At 37.5% G+C, this 19021-nt stretch overlaps 1 protein-coding gene across 4 annotated transcripts in view; it reads left to right on the top strand.

Moving 5' to 3' along the window:
- The window catches only part of otofa (otoferlin a), a 57724-nt gene that overhangs the window by 7086 nt on the left and 31617 nt on the right, over window positions 1–19021 (top strand). For all 4 annotated transcript variants that reach the window (XM_058378556.1, XM_058378553.1, XM_058378555.1 and 1 more), the window contains exons 3-5: window positions 6366–6454; window positions 13145–13244; window positions 16828–17024. In XM_058378556.1, the coding sequence (XP_058234539.1) occupies window positions 6366–6454; window positions 13145–13244; window positions 16828–17024 (386 nt within the window). The remainder of the gene's footprint in view (window positions 1–6365; window positions 6455–13144; window positions 13245–16827; window positions 17025–19021) is intronic.

Genomic DNA, 19021 nt, shown 5'->3' with positions numbered 1-19021 from the left:
GTAACTGTTTAGACAATCTCAGTGTCTTTATAGAATGGTGCATGTCATCTGTGATAATCTTTGTGCATTCAATGATCAGGCATAACATTATGAGCACTGAGAGGTGAAGTGAATAACACTGATGATCTCCTCATCATGGCACCTGTTAGTGGGTGGGATATATTAGGCAGCAAGTCAACATTTTGTCCTCAAAGTTGATGTGTTAGAAGCAGGAAAAATGGACAAGCATAAGGATTTGAGCGAGTTTGACAAGGGACAAATTGTGATGGCTAGACGACTGGATCAGAGCATCTCCAAAACTGCAGCTCTTGTGGGGTGTTCCCGGTCTGCAGTGGTCAGTATCTATCAAAAGTGGTCCAAAGAAGGAACAGTGGTGAACCGGTGACAGGGTCATATGTGGCCAAGGCTCAGTGATGCACGTGGGGAGTGAAGGCTGGCCCGTGTGATCCGATCCAACAGACGAGCTACTGTTGCTCAAATTGCTGAAGAGGTTAATGCTGGTTCTGATAGAAAGGTGTCAGAATACACAGTGCATGATAGGTCAGGGCTGCAAAAAGGGGACCAACACAAAATCAATCATAATGTTATGCCTGGTCGGTGTATATGAACATCTTTATAGCTTATCCCCGTCAACCTCCCGATCACTGATGCATCTAACTGTTTATCTCATTCAGTATAAGGCATATTCAGAGTAGGGCTAAAAAACATCATTATAATGTACAAAGTGACAAAAGTTACAGTTTTACCAATTTAAAGCCACTTAATTGGGAAAAGTTCTTCAACAATGTTTTTAAACTGTGATTTGGGAAGAAACAATAACAGTTTAAGACATCCGTCAGAGAAATGCTACATCAAGATAATCTGTTCTTCTTGCTCAGTCTCTGCTGGATGCATCTATCTGCATAATAAACCTCTCTCTGCTGGAGCTGTCGACTGAAGCCTATTAGCTCAGCCCCCTCCAGTCAATATGTATCATTATGTTCAGCACATCAGAAAATACTACATCGAACATTAGATTATTGTATCTTATTTTTTTAAATTTAATTATATATTTCTTGAAAGGTCAAAGTTCTGTGAGACTACACAAGCACATTAATAAGAGTGATAAATGAATGAAGCTGATGGTACAATGCTCATGTGGGGTTTTAGCCACACAGTGTGGTTGAAGGGGTGGTCTAAATTTTATCTAGTGATAGCACGGAAAGTGAGCACTATCTGATTGAACTGTTTTTCCATGTGAGGATGATGGTAGCCTGGTGAATATGATTGGCTTAAACTCATGTGGGAAGGTGAAATTAATTGGACTGCAGAAGAAATATGAAAATGTCTTATAATGACAGTTCTGGAAAGGGATTTTACATCAGCTTATTAGAACGATTTCAGGCTTGAGAACAGATAACATAATAAGACATAAGACAGCTTTAATTGAGTTTGGGAAAATGACTGAAAAGGGACATGATGTCAACAAATGACCTGTGTACCTAAATAAAGAAAAGATCCTGGAGATCACTTACTAGAGCACAGTATATTTCACACTTCAGTGACATGCTGCATTACACTGTACCAGTATAAATATCTGTTTAGTGAAAATTAAACCCTTCTGTGTGTCTGATCTAATGATGCAATTCCATGGCCAAATAGGAATATAGAAATAGAAAAATCAGGTGAATTCTTTGTTTGTGAGAATTTTGCTGTGCAAAAGCATAAACAAGAACAACAAAAGCTTGATAATTCAAGAAAAGAAAGAAGTCATAGAAAGATTTGCCATGACCACATTCTATGAAATGTCATATAAAAGGAGCTGTTCATGCTGTGAAGCCATATGGCCAAGAGAAATGTTTGCAGAAATAAAATTCTCCACATGAAATCAGTCCAAATTATTGCTACAGCTAACACAATCTGTACAACCTTCAACAAGGTTCCATAATATATATATATATTCTTGTGCGCTGCTCCCACAATGGTAGGGTTTTACAAATAAAAAGAGTGTAGGCTTAGAATGAACACTGTATGGTGCGCTGTGCTGTGAACTGCTGTAAGCTGAAAAAGAGGATGAGAGAGAAGCAGACGTATGGGGGAGGAGAGACTGGGGAGAATACAGTAGACGACTCTGCAGTCTTGGCCTATTAGGGATGCAGTTTGAAGTCAGGACCAGAGTACATGTTATTTCTAAATGCTGTTGTGAAAATTGATTTCTGAATGCTTTATTCCTCAACTGAATTCCACCCTGAACTCAGTCACAGCCTTGATGCGACTTCATGTCTATATTATTTAGAAGGCAAGGTTCCACTAGAGACAGACAGAGTAAAAGAGAATGAAAGGTAGAAACATAGGAAAGAGGGCTGAACAGAGAGAGAAATGAAGTATATCTGAGGGCGTGAGTGAATAATTCAGCCTTTCGGCTTTAAAATTGATAAGCTCTTGAGTTATATTGTCAGTGCAGTTCTGTGTGCATCTACTGATCTTAATATAAAAGGAAATATTTTGACACATTGAACAAAAACTGTGAGAATTATGTAATACACAAGACTGTCGTGATCATTCAGGAAACTTCTACGTCATCTCTGCCTGTAAATTATTTGGCATGTACAGAACATTAATTATTATTATTATTATTATTTTATTTTATTTTTTTTCATTTGAATTAAAAATCCTTGGTCAACTCAATAAATATTGAGTTATTGAGTAAATAAATATATTAACCAGACTATTACTTTTTTTAGGTAAAGGGGTTTTTGAATTAAATATCATTCCTGTGTTCAGGCATAAGCATACTAATAACGGTGACTGATGTTATACTTATTAGTTTCACTAGTGGTATATTATTAATGAGCAGTAGAAGACGAAGATACTCTAGGTGAGGAAAATCTGAAACTAATATGGTTCATCTCCATAGCAACAAAACCCACCATTAATGAACTGGCTTTTCAACACTAAGGGAAACGTTAGCCTCATGAACGAGGAACACTCATGGGAAATACAAGTCATGGTTATAGTGGTCTGTGGCTGCAAGAGAGCTGTTAGAAGAATAAAACACAATTGTAAGCGGGGTTCAATGGATCTTTTAAAAGCACAAGGCAAATATAAAGAAATATATGTATGGCCAAACGTTTGTGGATACCTGACACCTATATCAGCTTGCTGGACATCTCATTTCAAATATATTGCCATTCATTTGGAGCTGGAGCTCATTTCGCAGCAAGAACATCCTCCACTCTTCTGTGAAGGCTTTTTACAGGATATGTAGGAATTCTGGTCTATTAAGTCCAAATAAAATATTTGTAATGTCAGGCACTGATGTTGGATGAAGAGGCCTGGCTCATAATCAGTGGTCCAATTCATCACAAAGGTGTTCAGTGGGATTGAGGTCAGGATCTCTGTGCAGGTCACTGGAGTTCCTACACACCAATACTCATCAAGCCATGTCTTTATGGAGGTCACTTTATGCATAGGATGTCTTTGTATGCTGTAGCATTAACATTACCCTTCTGTGGAAATAATGAGCGCAAACCCTTAGAAAATCAGCCATTATCTCTCCTCCACCAAACTTTACTGTTGACCACTATGCATTCTGGTACAGGTAGGTAGTGTTCTCCTTGTATGTCATCCTTCACACTGCCAGAGAGTGAAGCATGATTCATTATTCTAGAGAACATGCTTCCACTGCTTCAGGGTCCAGTGGCTTTACACCACTCCAACCAACGCTTGGCATTGTTCATAGTGATGTTATGCTCGTCTGTAGCTATGTGGCTGTGAAAATCTTCAGTCCTCTCAAAATGTATTGGAACTGAAAGACTAATTCTTTTGTTTATTCTGTAAACTTAAGATCAAAAGATGAATATGAGACTAATAAGAGGATATCATTTACTAATATTTACAGCAAGATGTGTTAAACAGCCTAGAACATGGCACCTTTGATGGCGATCTTAAAGTACATTGCAGTAAATAACACTAAATAGCTCCCAGTTACCCTGCTCTGTGAGTCTGCGTGGTCTACTGCTTTGTGGCTGAACAGTTGTTGCTCCTAGATGCTTCCATTTCACAATAATATTGTTTCACGTTTCAGATGTTTATGGGTGTTGTTCTTAAATAGGAACAGCTTTCTTAGGAACCACTGAAATTCAGTTTCCAAACAAGGCCATAAGTAACAGAGGAACACAAGAGATCTGTACATTTGTGTGTTGTTGAGACAGAGAGAGAGGCATAGATTACACAGTGACACTCAAATGACACTCAATTTACTGTACCTTTGGTGCTTAGTTAGAAGAATATAACAAAAAAGCCTTGAGTCATATTTTTCTCAAGACCAGTATTCAGGTCAGCAGTATTCACAACATAAGCTTGCTTTAATTGTTTGTGTGTGCCGTATAAGAATGTTAGAGAAGTGAACATTTCTGATTGTTAACTAGATGCACAATTCAGATTATTACTTCGATTATTTCTTGAACCAACCTCAGTGAAGTCTAATTAGGCTTAAATGATCAGTGAAACCTACTATTTAGTGATTCTCTTGGAATTTTCTTGCATTTTCCATGTTTTTCTCTTCAATTGCTGGTTATATCATGCATTATTATCTCTGTACCAAACCTTCTATTGACCGTTTTCTTTGTATGAAAGAGGAAAAACTTTAAGAGGCATATTGATTCTCAAACTGAACATATCGATTCCTTTACATTCACGTCTGTCATATAATTCCTCCCACCACATTCTAAAAAGCTCTGTCACAAAACCTGCCATCTCATATTGTACTTATTGCAAGAGTGTCCTGTCCTCTTACAGTGGCCTTGAGTGGTGACTCTGTCATGCAGCTTATTGTTGGAAGGTCTGGTGCTCCTCATTATCACTGTATAAAATGACACGTCTGCACACCCCCTACAGGTATTGGCTGTAGGACAGATGGGAGCTCCAGGTCTACAAAACAGTCAGATGCTGACAGATCGTTTCACTGACAGGTGGCCCAGAACGACACACAAAATTCCCACAGAGTTCAAGATTGCCTTTGAAAGTTTCAGGAGTGTAAATCAATGGCACTGCAGTATTTTGTCACTCCTAGAGTCCTACTCTACTTCTCCTTTTCAGTCCTCCAAACCTATCCACCAGTCCAATCCACCAAATTATTCCTGTCTGGCTCAGTGTTTTCATCATTTATTAGGGAGAAACATATCTAGTTTTGTCACTTCAAAGACTTGCACAGGGTATTATATGTAAAGTAAACACTTGATGTGTGCTATTTTAAGGAAGTAATCAATGCCATATTGCATCACCATGAGTGGAGGATTTTCAGCTACTGCACATCCTGATATTTTTAGCCCAATTTACTGCTATAGTTTACCAACGAACATCCATTCCTCACCAATAAAACTTCCTGTTGTCCTTTGTGTTTATGTTGTCACGTGTTATAACTACAATAAATTGTCTTTTTATCACCAGCTTTTTCCCCTCTTACTTTCAAAAAAAAGGGCAAAAAAAAAAGGAAAGTGCATTTGCTGTCTTGAAGAATAGCTTTACTGCGTGCTGAGTGCTATAATCATCATCATCAACATCAATTTAACCATCTTATCTTCTATAATTAAGTTAAATAGCGATTGCAATGTAATTTGGGTGATGAATTCATTTAGTAGATTTGTTTATTTCTTTTCTCCAATAAAAGATATTCATTTGTGTAATAAAGCATTAACCAATATATGACACAACTGTGTGTGCCTGAAAATACAGTCACACAGCTCTTCCTCAGTTTTTCCTAGTAATAAGAAAAAGTAAAACAAGGATAACAATTTATATATATTTAAATCTTTATTTACAGTTTGACTCAGAAACAGTGGCTCAAGTGGTTATGGCTCTGGGTCATTGACCAGAAGATCAGGAGTTCAAGCCCCAGCACCACCAAGTTGGGCCCTTTAGTAAGGCCCTTAACCCTCTCTGCTCCAGGGGTGCTGTATCATGGCTGATCCTGTGCTCTGACCCCAATCTCCAAGGCTGGGATATGTGAAGATTGAATTTCACTGTGCTGTAATGTGTATGTGACAAATAAAGGCTATTTCTAAACATGCTTTTCTCCCTCTTTCTGCTTTAAATGTTTATTGAAATCTAATAGAGAATATGTCACTCTCTCACATCATTCATTGGCTAAAATCTCCAACAACTGATCTAAAGCCTGTCCAAGGATCACTTAGTGTGGGGCGAGTATTTTAACCTGTATTTCTGCCAGTTCATTGCAGCACAGTGCACACACACTCACACACAGGTGGACACAGGGAGAACATCTGAAACTGTACACATTTCAGCTCAGTTATCTGCGGTCAGGATTGAAATAGAGACCCTGAGGAATGTATTTAATCAATTATATTGTTGCATTTTTTTTCCAGGCATTTCGTTGGCCAGTTGCCAGTAAAGTGGATGGTAATGAGATGTTGGAGATCCATATATACAACTTCAGCAAAGTCTTCACTAACAGGTGTGTAAATCCTAACAGAATAAAATGTTTTACAGATAAACATCCCTCATACATACAGTACTGTAGAACATATTTACATTCTGTGAATGCCTCATGGGTTTACAGATACGTTTACATTCAGCTCCATAATTACAGGCAACTTTGGTAAAGATGAGTACAACAAGGTTATCAAAAAACCCTTTACGTTTAGTCTTATGCTGAAAAGGAGAGAAATCTACCCTTTAATTTAATTAAGTATTAATGTATTAAAGTATTAATGAAAAACTTCAATTAAGAAAATCCTTATCAACTTATTACCAATATTCTTCATCACAGTTATTGCCACTGCATTTGTGAGACTTCCCCTTAACCAATATAACAGTACTAAGTCTTCCTCGGTAATGCTTGATGAGTATAAAAGGTTAGATGTTCCTCATAGTATTTAAGCATTTAATACATTGCATGGTTTTTGTTCTTATAAACTCATACCCATCAAAGTAAATATTTCCAGCATAAGCCAGTAATGCCTGAAGCTGATACCACCAGGTTTGTCCACTGAAAGCTGTTTTGTTGTAATTTTTCATGCACGGTTGAGACTAGAGATGTGAATTGAGGTTGGGAACTTGGAGGAATTGTGGGAGTGGGAAGTTTTTACTTTCATGTGGGTATAAGTGAGTTGTATGATGGGACTCAAATAAAAGTCATGATCGTTAAAATAAACTGTGTGCTGCTCTCAGGATTGTGGTGGTTACTAAATTGTATTTTATATAGTTTGTAATATAGAGCAGATACAAACAAAAACAATAAACTCTATTTTCCATTGTTTCCTGTGGTATTGATATGTTTCCTATTTAACTACCAATTACAGTTGCCACAATTGTATATTATACAATTATAATATTACCAAAAAAAAAACCCAACAGGTTTTGTCCCTCCTGCTTTGAATATTGGGTTAAAATATTTGGATAAAGGTATATAGTTAATGACATTGCTTTAGTTTCTTTTGTTTTGTTAACCTTTTTATGGTCCAGAAATGAGCCTTCTCAGCTCTGCTACATTTCCTAAAAGGCAACTCACAGAGCATATGTCATTTTAGAAGGGAGTGTGGGGTCAGATGGGGGGGAAAGGGAAGGCTTTTCCATGTTTTTAATGCTAAGACAATATGCCCTAAAGGCCGAATTACAAACTGTTCTGTTAAGGTTGGCTGTGTGCATGTCAAATCATCTGAAATGTTTTTGTAGTGTTTGTTCTAAATAGAAAGTCACATTTTCTACTGCTGTAGTAGGTGTGTGTGTTTTCCTCAGCCTTTTAACCTTTCCTGCAGTTTTTACATTCATGCAATGCAACTGTGTTTTCAGGGATTGGGGATGGTACTTACCTTTAGGCTCTTATCATTTACACACAGCCTCTGAGAGTAGCTACTATATCCTGTGGCCTGACAAGGTGTGACACATCTGTGCCATGCACTTGAGATTTTGTGTGTGAGAGATTTGTGTGTGTAGGTGTGTGTGTGTGTGTGTGTGTGAGAGAGAGAGAGAGAGAGAGAGAGAGAGAGAGAAAGAGAGAGAGAGAGAGAGAGAGAGAGAGAGAGAGAGCATGCTCTCTTGTTCCCGGTCCCCTGCTGGGATGAGTCACTGCCCTAAGCAGGTTGTTTATAGATTTTCTGCCTCTTTTGCCTCAGTGTAGAGTTGATGTCCATTACATATACCTGCTTACATAACATTTCTTTCTAAAGCCAAGACAGTGATAAACTACACAAACAATGGCTTAAGTAGAGATTTCAGCCTTCCTCAATGAACATGTCACTTGGCTGTGTAATGAATTATTACCACACTTTGTGTGTCTTATCTGTTACCACACAACAGCTCTGTTTTTATGTTACTGGTGGAGGATGTTTGCTGCATGTGCAGGGCACAGGGGTGAAATAATAAAAAAAATCTTAATTTAGAATAATAAAATTCTCACTGAATAATTAACATGCCCATGTAATATATGCCATTCCCTTAACTCATTAGCTATGTAGTACTATTGCAGTATTAAACCTTCTTGATGTGTTACATGTGAACCATCAAATGCAAATTTAATAGTCCACTTATTTAAGATCATCCATGCATTCACCTGTGATTTTACATTTTAGATAAAAGATGCTGGAGAATGAGCACAGGGACTGCATATTTTCAGGAAAGCTGTGGCCAATTGTTGAGAGAGACGTTTGAGAGGACAGAATAGCCAATGTTGTGGGGAAAAAACTTAATTCACACAAAGAATCAACAAGAAAAAATAAATGTTATATTAATTATATAATATAATTAATATAAGAGTATATATAATTAATATAACAATATAATTATATTACAGATTATATTAATAGCCCCAATATTCTTGAACATATTTGAATTTATTTTAGAAGTTTTTTTTTTTTTTTCATTTTGAGTGAAACCATTGTGTGATATTATTTTTAACTCTTGCTACAGGCATTATATATATTAACTAAACCCCAATGGTACTGAGATAACTTCTCTATGTTCTTAACAAGAAGAGTCACAGGTCTCCCCTGGGTGAATAACATCACATTAAGACAATACAATAAGACAATAATTACAGCCCACAGTTCACTAAACACCACATTGCAATATAGTCACTAGCTCTGTATGTACATTAAACAATTGAATAACATTCATTTTCTAACAAACAACTTCATTAGACTCATTGAGGCTGTAGCAGAGTGTAGTTCAGAAACAGCCAGGTGGTGGCGCTGTAGCTGTCTCCTCATTTTCAGAGCAGCACATCATGCTACAGATCCTCTCTCTGGAAAAAATGTCACATGAGAAATTTAGGAAAGATTAATAGGCATTGTGATGCAAACATAAGGTATAAATATTTTAAGAGGCATTTAGTCAAGAGTTACAAAAGCAGAGCATAAACTCGTGTAAAAATTGTCTTCAGCATAGATTATTTTAAACAGGAAATGTCTTCACGTCATTAATCAGAACAGAGAATGTACAGTATCTCACAAAAGTGAGTACACCCCTCACATTTTTGTAAATATTTTATTATATCTTTTCATGTGACTGAAGAACACTGAAGAAATGACACTCTGCTCCAATGTAAAGTAGTGAGTGTACAGCCTGTATAACAGTGTAAATTTGCTGTCCTCTCTAAATAACTCAACATACAGCCATTAAGGTGTAAACCGTTGGTAACAAAAGTGAGTACACCCCTAAGTGGAAACGTCCAAATTGGACCCAATTAGCCATTTACCCTCCCCGGTGTCATGTAACTCGTTAGTGTTACAAGGTCTCAGGTGTGAATGGGGAACAGGTGTGTTAAATTTGGTGTTATCGCTCTCACACTCTCTCATACCGGTCACTGGAAGTTCAACATGGCACCTCATGGCAAAGAACTCTGAGGATCTGAAAAAAAGAATTGTTGCTCTATATAAAGATGGCCTAGGCTATAAGAAGATTGCCAAGACCCTGAAACTGAGCTGCAGCACGGTGGGCAAGACCATACAGTGGTTTTACAGGACAGATTCCACTCAGAACAGGCCTCGCCATGATCCACCGAAGAAGTTGAGTGCACATGCTCAGAGTCATATCCGGAGGTTGTCTTTGGGAAATAGACGTATGAGTGCTGCCGGCATTGCTGCCGAGGTTGAAGGGTTGGGGGGGTCAGCCTGTCAGTGCTCAGACCATACGCTGCACACTGCATCAAATTGGTCTGCATGGCTGTCATCCCAGAAGGAAGCCTCTATTAAAGATGATGCACAAGAAAGCCCGAATACAGTTTGCTGAAGATAAGCAGACTATGGACATGGATTATTGGAACCATGACCTGTGGTCCGATGAGACCAATTTGGACATTTCCACTTAGGGGTATACTCACTTTTGTTGCCAACGGTTTAGACATTAATGGCTGTGTTTTGAGTTATTTTGAGGGGACAGCAAATCTACACTGTTATACACGCTGTACACTCACTACTTTACATTGTAGCAGAGTGGCATTTCTTCAGTGTTGACACATTTACTAAATATTTACTATTTTCATAAAAGTCTGTGGAATTTACTTTATTTTCTTGATGAACTGAAATAAATTATGGTCTATTTTGGAGCTATTCCAGTTCCCATGAAAGTATTGGAATGGCAAGGCCATTTGTTTTTGCTATCCATCGAAGACATTTCAGAGCAGAAATATAGAGGCCATCAGCAATAAGAATCAGAAAGCCAGATTGGAATTTATACAGAAATGCAAAAATGAACCACAGATTTATTGTGGTTAATTTTTTTTTTGTTGGTTTTTGCCAGCACAACAAAGGAAGGTTTTTAAACTGGCCAAGTCAATCACCAGACCTTAATCCAGTTAAGCAGTGTTTCATCTCCTAAATAGGAGACAGCAGGGAGAAATCGGCCAAAATAAACAACATCTGCAAGCAGCTACAGATGGAAAAGCATAACAGAATAAGAATGCAGCAGTTGTCATGTCATTGGGTCACTTGCTCGAAAAAATTGAGTGGTCTTTTGCCAGAGGTGACATGTTCTAAGTGAACACATCTAGATCGAAATATCAGGAAATTAGATCTCAGAGAGATCTATTGAAAAATGATTGATTGCCTCTTATTCATCTTTGATGAATCTGATGCAGTTATATTTTGTTTTGTATTGGTGTTACCACTTTTAACTGGCACTATGATCAGACATCTGAACAGTAAATAAACCGCAGAATAACCGTCTGTTGATTCATCTTTAAACATTGTTTTCGTGTAGATTTTTATTTTTAGACAAACCATGTCATGACTTCATTAAACAGAACAGAGAACATATCAGTGACAGTCTGTAAAATTCACTTGTTGTTTTTTTTTACTCATCTGCCTTAAAGTAAATGATTTAAATGTAGGAACTTGGGTTCCATTTTCCTTAGAGCACTTTTTAAAATTGTAGTGTTACTGCTTGGACCTGCTTTTTATATATAGAAAACTGGAATGGCTGAACCGTGGGTGTATTTTTCCTTACACTGGTCTACACTGGTATAGTATTTCAGTGCTGAAATACTTCCAGACTGTGGTCCACCAGCTGACTATCCAGAGTCTACCCCATCAAAGTGGAGAACTGTTTCCTAGCAGCAGGATTGAGAAACTTGTACCAGTACAAATGGTAGCGTAGAAATAATTGCTCTTTATAAGTAACATTGTCTCTAAAGACATATTACAGACCACATGATGTGTGAAATTTAAAATCATTTAAATAAAGGCACTTCTTAAAAATATGGCTTAAATTATTCTTTCTTTCTTTTTTCATACAGAATTTGGTTAATGTCTATTCTGTCCTCCATTTTTCATTTGAATAGGCATTTCTAAGCACTATAATGAGGTATTGAGAAATTGCATGTTCTTGGGATGAGTACACACTGTGACAAAACTCACAGCTTTCTGTAAAATATTTGGGTCTTGCTGATCATCCCTGTTGTGTTAAAAACCTCTTCCAAGACACTGGAGTTGATGCCAGCTTGGGGATCCAGTGTAACCAGCCAATGCTGTCACCTGGAAAGTGAGGCCAGCATGTATTTTGATCACTCATCTTCCTATGAAGCGTCTGTTCCCACCCAAGCATACAATAAACTGATCAGACACAGGACAAAGGCTGTAAATTCCCGCTGATTCACTCAAACAAACAAAGCCATGTGCTGAAAAGAAAGGCTGAATTAAATTATAAAGCAGATGAAAGTCAATTGTTTGTTGCATGGAAGATCAATAATGCATAGATGGTCTTTTGAAAAGCACATCAGGAGTCAGAACCTGATCCCAGATCAGTGAATTATTCACCTGTGCAGGTCTGTACATTATCAGTGTAGAGTTTATGAGAAAGCAGCCACTTCAGAACATATGAGCACATGGTGATGCTAGTGCGTGGTTTCTATTCAACTCAATTCTTAGAAAAAGATCAAACTTTTAGAAAAATCTGCATATCAACAGTACAACAGTAAACAGACATTTTACGCTCAGGCATGTTATGAGTTAATGTTCAGATAGAAATCAATAATATAACCTGTCGTAAATTTGAAAGTCACGGAAGAGAGTGGCATTTGGAAGAGGAAAGAATTCCCAGTGTAAATGGACCAAAAGAAGGTGTGTGTGTGTGTGTTTAGATTGCAACAAAGCAATCATGCTGACCTAGTTTTAGAGGGTTTGTATCACATTTTATGGTGTGAGCGAAGAGACATCAATTATTCAGTGTATAATTTCCATTAAACAAAGAGAGGGTTGCATTCTACCCCATTCAGTCAGAGGCATACAGTGGAGTATTTCAATTTTTCATGAATTAAAATACTCCATACTTGAAATGAGCAACTTGCAAAATCACTCTGCATTTCTCACACATTATTATGACAGATGTTTTGTACGACGATATGTTTGCCTTTTTATTCTGTACGTCTTTGTATCTTGTGTTTTTGCAATGTCACCTACTTAGAATCCTCCTGTAATAAAAAAGATTCACAATTCTTAGCAATGTCCATTGGTTGTTTGTATTTGTGTGTGAGTGTTTGTATGCTTGTGTTGCTCTTGTACAGATGTGGAGGCTGATATTGATATCCTGTAAGAAACTGCCTTTTCTAGGTATAGGCTCATCATGTCTCCATGGAAAGGGAAACTAAGGTGAAATGAATTTAGAAAAGTCTTTCTATTTGATTCATTTTTATTTTATGTTTTGGTCCCAGGTTGATTGGCACCTTTCGTATGGTCCTACAGAAAGTGGTGGAAGAAGGCCATCTGGAGGTGTCTGACACTCTTACTGATGACAAAAACACATCAGTTCTGGTGAGAATTCAACTGGAATGAGGAAGTGGATGTGTGTGTGTGTGTGTACATGTTAACCCAACACTATAGGATGCGCTGAGTCTACAACTTGTGACATAGTGGAAATGTTATGACTTGCATAATTTACTCTACACTCCACCCTCCCTTCTGTCATTAGTGAAAGCCTTTACTTATTCTGATACACTTCTGCTTGCTCTATAGAAACCACAGAGTCAAGTTTTGTTTACCGTACAAACAAAAAGCCCATTGTCGTGACCAAATGTGCTTTCTAAAAACTAGTTTGTAGTTGTTCTGTTTTATTCATCACTCTGTCCTAAAAGCAGCTTATCTGTCCCTGACACATTGCAAGTAATTTACAGTGGGTTTTTCATCATCATCTGTCTGTGCCAGGGTTATGAATTAGACGCCCTAATAAAGATGGAACAGGCCTGGAGGTGGTTTATTAGTCTTTGCTTTTCTTAAGCTTCTATTGACTTTGACTGAACAAGCTGACATTATTGCAGCCTGCTCCTGTTGATACAAATAAATTCACCAGGGAGAGAAAATCACTGACTAAATCACTTCATCACTTTTCTTAGAAACTGAATAAGACACTGTCTTCCAGGCCTTATTAATTCAGCTGTCGGCTATAATAAGATGTTTACAGAAAGTTGTATAGATTTTGTCACATAAAATGTGTGATAAACTTTACAGGGTTTAGGTCAGGAACAATACCTGAGCACATAAATGTGTGTGTTACTGAATAATCGAACTTAGATACTGTAGGTAAATAGATAAAGAGATATCCTCATGTGCAGTGTGGTGTCCTTTTCAGATGCTCTGGGTTCTGTGATCATCACCAGTGGAAAAATAAGTCTTAAGCTTAGGGCACTGAATAGTTTTGGTATCTTAATGACAAATGGTGATAACATGGTGCATGTGTTAAAATGGCCTAGGTTTGTATGACTACAGTATTATACAATATGGCACAGAGATTACTAGCCACATGCACATATTGCCCATCAGAATGGTTCCTGATTTAAACACAATATAAAATTAAACTAGCAGTCTGGAGCTGCATTTAAAACAGCATGCAAACTGATTAGCCAAATTACACGGCAGCAGCACAATGCAATTAATCAGAATTGGGAAACATAGGCTACTGTGAGTATTTCAGAAACTGCTGATTTCCTGGGGTTTTTACACACAACAGTCTCTAGCATTTATAGTTCAAACAACAACAACAACAACATCTGGTGCACAGAAATTCTGCAGTAGAAATATCTAGTTGCTGACAGGTCAAATGGACAGTTGAAGACTGGAAAAAGTTTCAGTCAGTCTGGACCCACTGAAACTGGGAGATGACAGGTTGACAGGCAGGAATGAAATCTAATGTGATCGTCTGATGTTTCAGTCCATCCCCTTCAGCATTTGAAATCTTGATGCTTTCCTATTCACCATGGGTGTAAAGTGTGGTTATTTGAGTTACCAGAGCCTTCCTGTCAGCTTGAGCCAGCCTGGCCATTCTCCTCTGGCCTCTCTCATCAATAAGGCATTTCCTCCTGCTGAAGCTCTTCAACTGTATCTGTATGATTTTATGCATTGCAATAGTTTGTTGATTAGATGAATGAACATTGCTACTAAAGTAGTCAATAACTTTACGTAGAAGTATGTAGTTATTGGATCATTCAGTGATTTTGAGATCAAAATTTGAGATTGCTCCTAAACATCCAAATAGTCCAAATAGAAATCATGCAAGAAAAAGAGAAAGTTCATGTGCAAATTTGACAGAGAATGCTACTGATATCCCGAAAGCATTGGTACCGCTGACTAAACTGGCTGTTTTATTAAAGGTGTGTTGAGTTTTAATGAAATTGGATGAAATTTAATTCTTTAATTATGCATGATTCAAAACACACCAGGAAAGATTGGTATTACAGCTGGTGTGGATTTAAATGCTGATTAAAATAAAGTTTTTGGTGTGAATTGGCCTTTAGTAGCCATAACAGATGTTCTCAATGTTTACAGATAAAATGATTAAATTGTAATATTGAATTAGTATTCGAGCCAGTATTTAAGCATCAAAATACACGACTTTCTTCATGGAAAGTCCTGCAGGGATGTTCAACAGAGGCTGGACTTTAAACGTCAAGGGCTGTGGTAAACTCTCAGTCATGATATCAGGCCAGATCTCCAGTTCCCTATGAGTCAGTCTCTGGAGAGGTAGATTACAGAGCACAGACTAAACGCTTTCTTGTTCCTCCACTCAGGAGTATGTAAACATAAGCGGAAAAGGTAACTGATGCCAGCATGTCAATGCCAGTTTGGCCATCCTAGCAGGACAGATTTAGCCTCCTATCATGTGCCAAAATGACACTTTAGCCTACTTTAGACACTTTAGCTAACACTTCTTCGCTGTTAGTTAATCATGAAGTAAGCAGATGAAGTTAAGTTTTTAACATTGGAATGTACAGTAGATGAGAAAATACACACACACACACACACACCTACACACACACACACACCACTGCAGATTTTTATCAGTACTCAGTGTGAATATATACTCTTGAACTAGAAGGGTTTTTATAGTCTACTAGCACGCATTTAGATTTTATGACATTGTCTACCATTGACATTAACAGAAATTTTCAAAAAGGTTTAAAGAAAAGGTCTTTGTGATTATACCCACCCGTCTCTCAAGGACAGTAATGATAGGGAGTACAAAAGCCTCAAAGAGGACAAAAGACATACTCCAGTAAATACGACAGATGGACACAATCGCCCATCGGCATGCAGCAAGCTTCACGGGGTGATGTCTGTAATAACGTTTTCACACATCTCTGTGTCGGGATGTTAATGAAATTAATGTAGGAAGGACAGGTTTCTGCAAGGCTATTTAGTCTATGATTGTGTCACACATGGTTATATGATCATGTTATTATTGAGCAGCATCCACTATTGGGTTATTAAGGAACTTCTTAATACATCTGCAAGGTAAAAGAACACCTAATAGAGAATAGAGAAAGAATACATCTGCTCATTAATTTACTTCTAGAAGATGGATCATTGCATGACATATGAATATAAATTAGCTTTATACCTGTTGTTGAGATTATAATAGGTCTTTTAATTAGTCTTTGAGATTGCACTGTTCTGATTTTTATTTTAATCTTCCTGTTAATATGGGCTTCCAAAGTACGTAATATGGATATGAAGTTGTGGACATGTAAGTTTTTTCAGAGTTCCTTTATAAATCTATCCGTCTGCAGGAAGTGAATACATGTGCCAGGAAAGGTAGCATCTGTTAAGAATGCAGTAAGTGGCAACTGTCAAAAAAACTTGCCTGCAACATCAATGACATTTCTAAAAAAAGCAGACTATGGGGATTACTTCAGAATTAGTTCAGGTCTACATGTGTATTTAATTCCAGAACATCATTAGGGTAAGACAAATAAGACAACACTTGAACAACATATGAGAATGAACAGCAGTGAACAGCATATGAAAGAGAGTGTGATCGAGTTCAGGTAGATATTATTAATTTTAGTTGTTGCTAGGTTGTTAATTTAATTCATGAATTTTCTAATTTATTTTTCTCTTACAGACGAGTATCTCCATTGAGATCAGGTACCAGCCGATGGATGGGAGTGTGAGGGTGTGGAGTGATGGGGAGTTCCTCGATGTTCCTGATGATCGTGATGCAATGTTCCAGTTTGAGACAGAGAGCCTCCTCTCAGTACACAGCCAGAGCTCAGGAACATCGCCAGGACGATCAACCCACAGCATCCCCACTTTAAGGAAGTGAGTGTCTTAGGCTCTTCAGAATCAGCATTGGCTGTTTGATGATGATGATGATGATGATGATGATGATGATAAATATCACTGGTGACAAGTGCTTTCTGGCACAGGGAACGTGTAATTGTCTGTTTAAGCAACTGACAAAAATATTTTGAACTTTAGCTGGACTAGCATAGTGGTTAGAAGCAAAAAACCAGAAGGATAAGTCAACAGGACCAGCTAAACTAGCACAAAGCAACATAAGTCATCTTGGAATAGTGTGAAATTAATTCTGGTTTAAGGGTTTTTTCCCCAGCAGAGACATGAGCTGAAAGTAATTATTAGTGCTCTCTCTCTCTTTTCTTTTAAATAAATGTTGGACACAATGTCCTTTAACCTATTTGAGTCTCTCATCATACATACATGCATTATCATACATAGATACATGACATAAGTACATACATACATACATACATACTGTACATACATACATACATACATACATACACCGATCAGGCATAATATTATGACTGCCTGTATAATATTGTTATAATATTGTTATTGTTATAATATTGGTCCCCCTTTTGCTGCCAAAACAGCCCTGACCCGTCATGCACTGTAGCAACCAGCATTAACTAGCTCGTCTGTTGGATCAGAACACACAGGCTAGCCTTCTCTTCCCACATGCATCAATGAGTCTTGGTCGCCCATGACCCTGTCACCAGTTCACCACTGTTCCTTCCTTGGACCACTATTGATAGATACTGACCGCTGCAGCCCCCGGGAACACCCTACAAGAGCTGCAGTTTTGGAGATGCTCTGATCCAGTCGTCTAGCCATCACAATTTGGCCCTTGTCCAACTCTCCGAAATCCGTACACTTGACCATTTTTACACTTGCTGCCTAATATATCCCACCCACTAACAGGTGCCATGATGAGGAGGTAATCAGTGTTATTCTCTCAGTGCTCATAATGTTATGCCTGATCAGTGTACATACATACACACATACATACATACATACATACACTGTTAAGTAATCAGGGTTAAAATGGAAGATAAGCTGCTTAGAAGTATGTGACTGTGGTTTCATCCTGTTCCTGTAAAAACAAAATTTCCAACTAGTAGATTCATAGGAATGTTTTTTGCTCTATGTCTAAGCATTTGGGATGTCCTCATGGCTTTCTAACTATCTAATGTTACAAGCGGAGTTTTAAAAAAATGTATATTTTGACAGTGCAGTGAGATGCAAATGTTGTTAATGAGCTGCAGCACAAGTGATGCTGTAAAACATTTAATTGTGGTGTTTATTAAAATTAAAATTAATATATGCATGTTTGTACTTAGTATACAGTAATATGTAATGCTCTACATATAGTCTGCACTTGTACGTATGTTAGAAAAATCCTTGTTATGGTTTTATTAACATATGGCGCATGTGTTTGAGATGTTGCTGAATAATGGATCCTTCATGAGTAATATTTGGAATGTGCTGTTTGGGGGTGTTTTCTCTCTGAACAGAGTGTGGGATGTGGTATTGATTTTCACTAAGCCTCCTGGATTTGACAGACATGTTCATCCATCATAACTGCTATAAAGGTTATAAAAATGTTATTTTAACCTCTGTCTTGGCTGGATAATTTGCAAGACCATTGTGTGAGACCTTGAACAATTATTAATCATTATGTCTGTGCATAATTTTTTTTCCAGTTGCTTAACCTTTTGTTGCTTATTTCCTTCCTTCCTGAATTTGGTAGATAGCAGTCTCTAGAGCTCATTTTATGTCTGATCATACATTTCTTAATTCTCTCTGAGACTCTGAGATTCTGTAGGATTTGTTTACTAAGATTTCCACATGAATATAAACTGTGCTAAGAGTTTTGCAGGGTTTGCATATTCTTTGAAAATACTCAGTCTAATTTTCACCTAATTGTTAATATTATTTCTACATTGTGCCTCCAGAAAGAACATGATAAAAAATGTGGCGTTTCATTTAAGTTATTTATTAGTCTCTTTTATGTT

The sequence above is a fragment of the Hemibagrus wyckioides genome, linkage group LG25 (genome assembly GCF_019097595.1).
Source record: "Hemibagrus wyckioides isolate EC202008001 linkage group LG25, SWU_Hwy_1.0, whole genome shotgun sequence".
Lineage (NCBI taxonomy): Eukaryota > Metazoa > Chordata > Actinopteri > Siluriformes > Bagridae > Hemibagrus > Hemibagrus wyckioides.
Note: the sequence above shows the minus strand (reverse complement) of the source record. Positions and strands in the feature narration are given on the sequence as shown.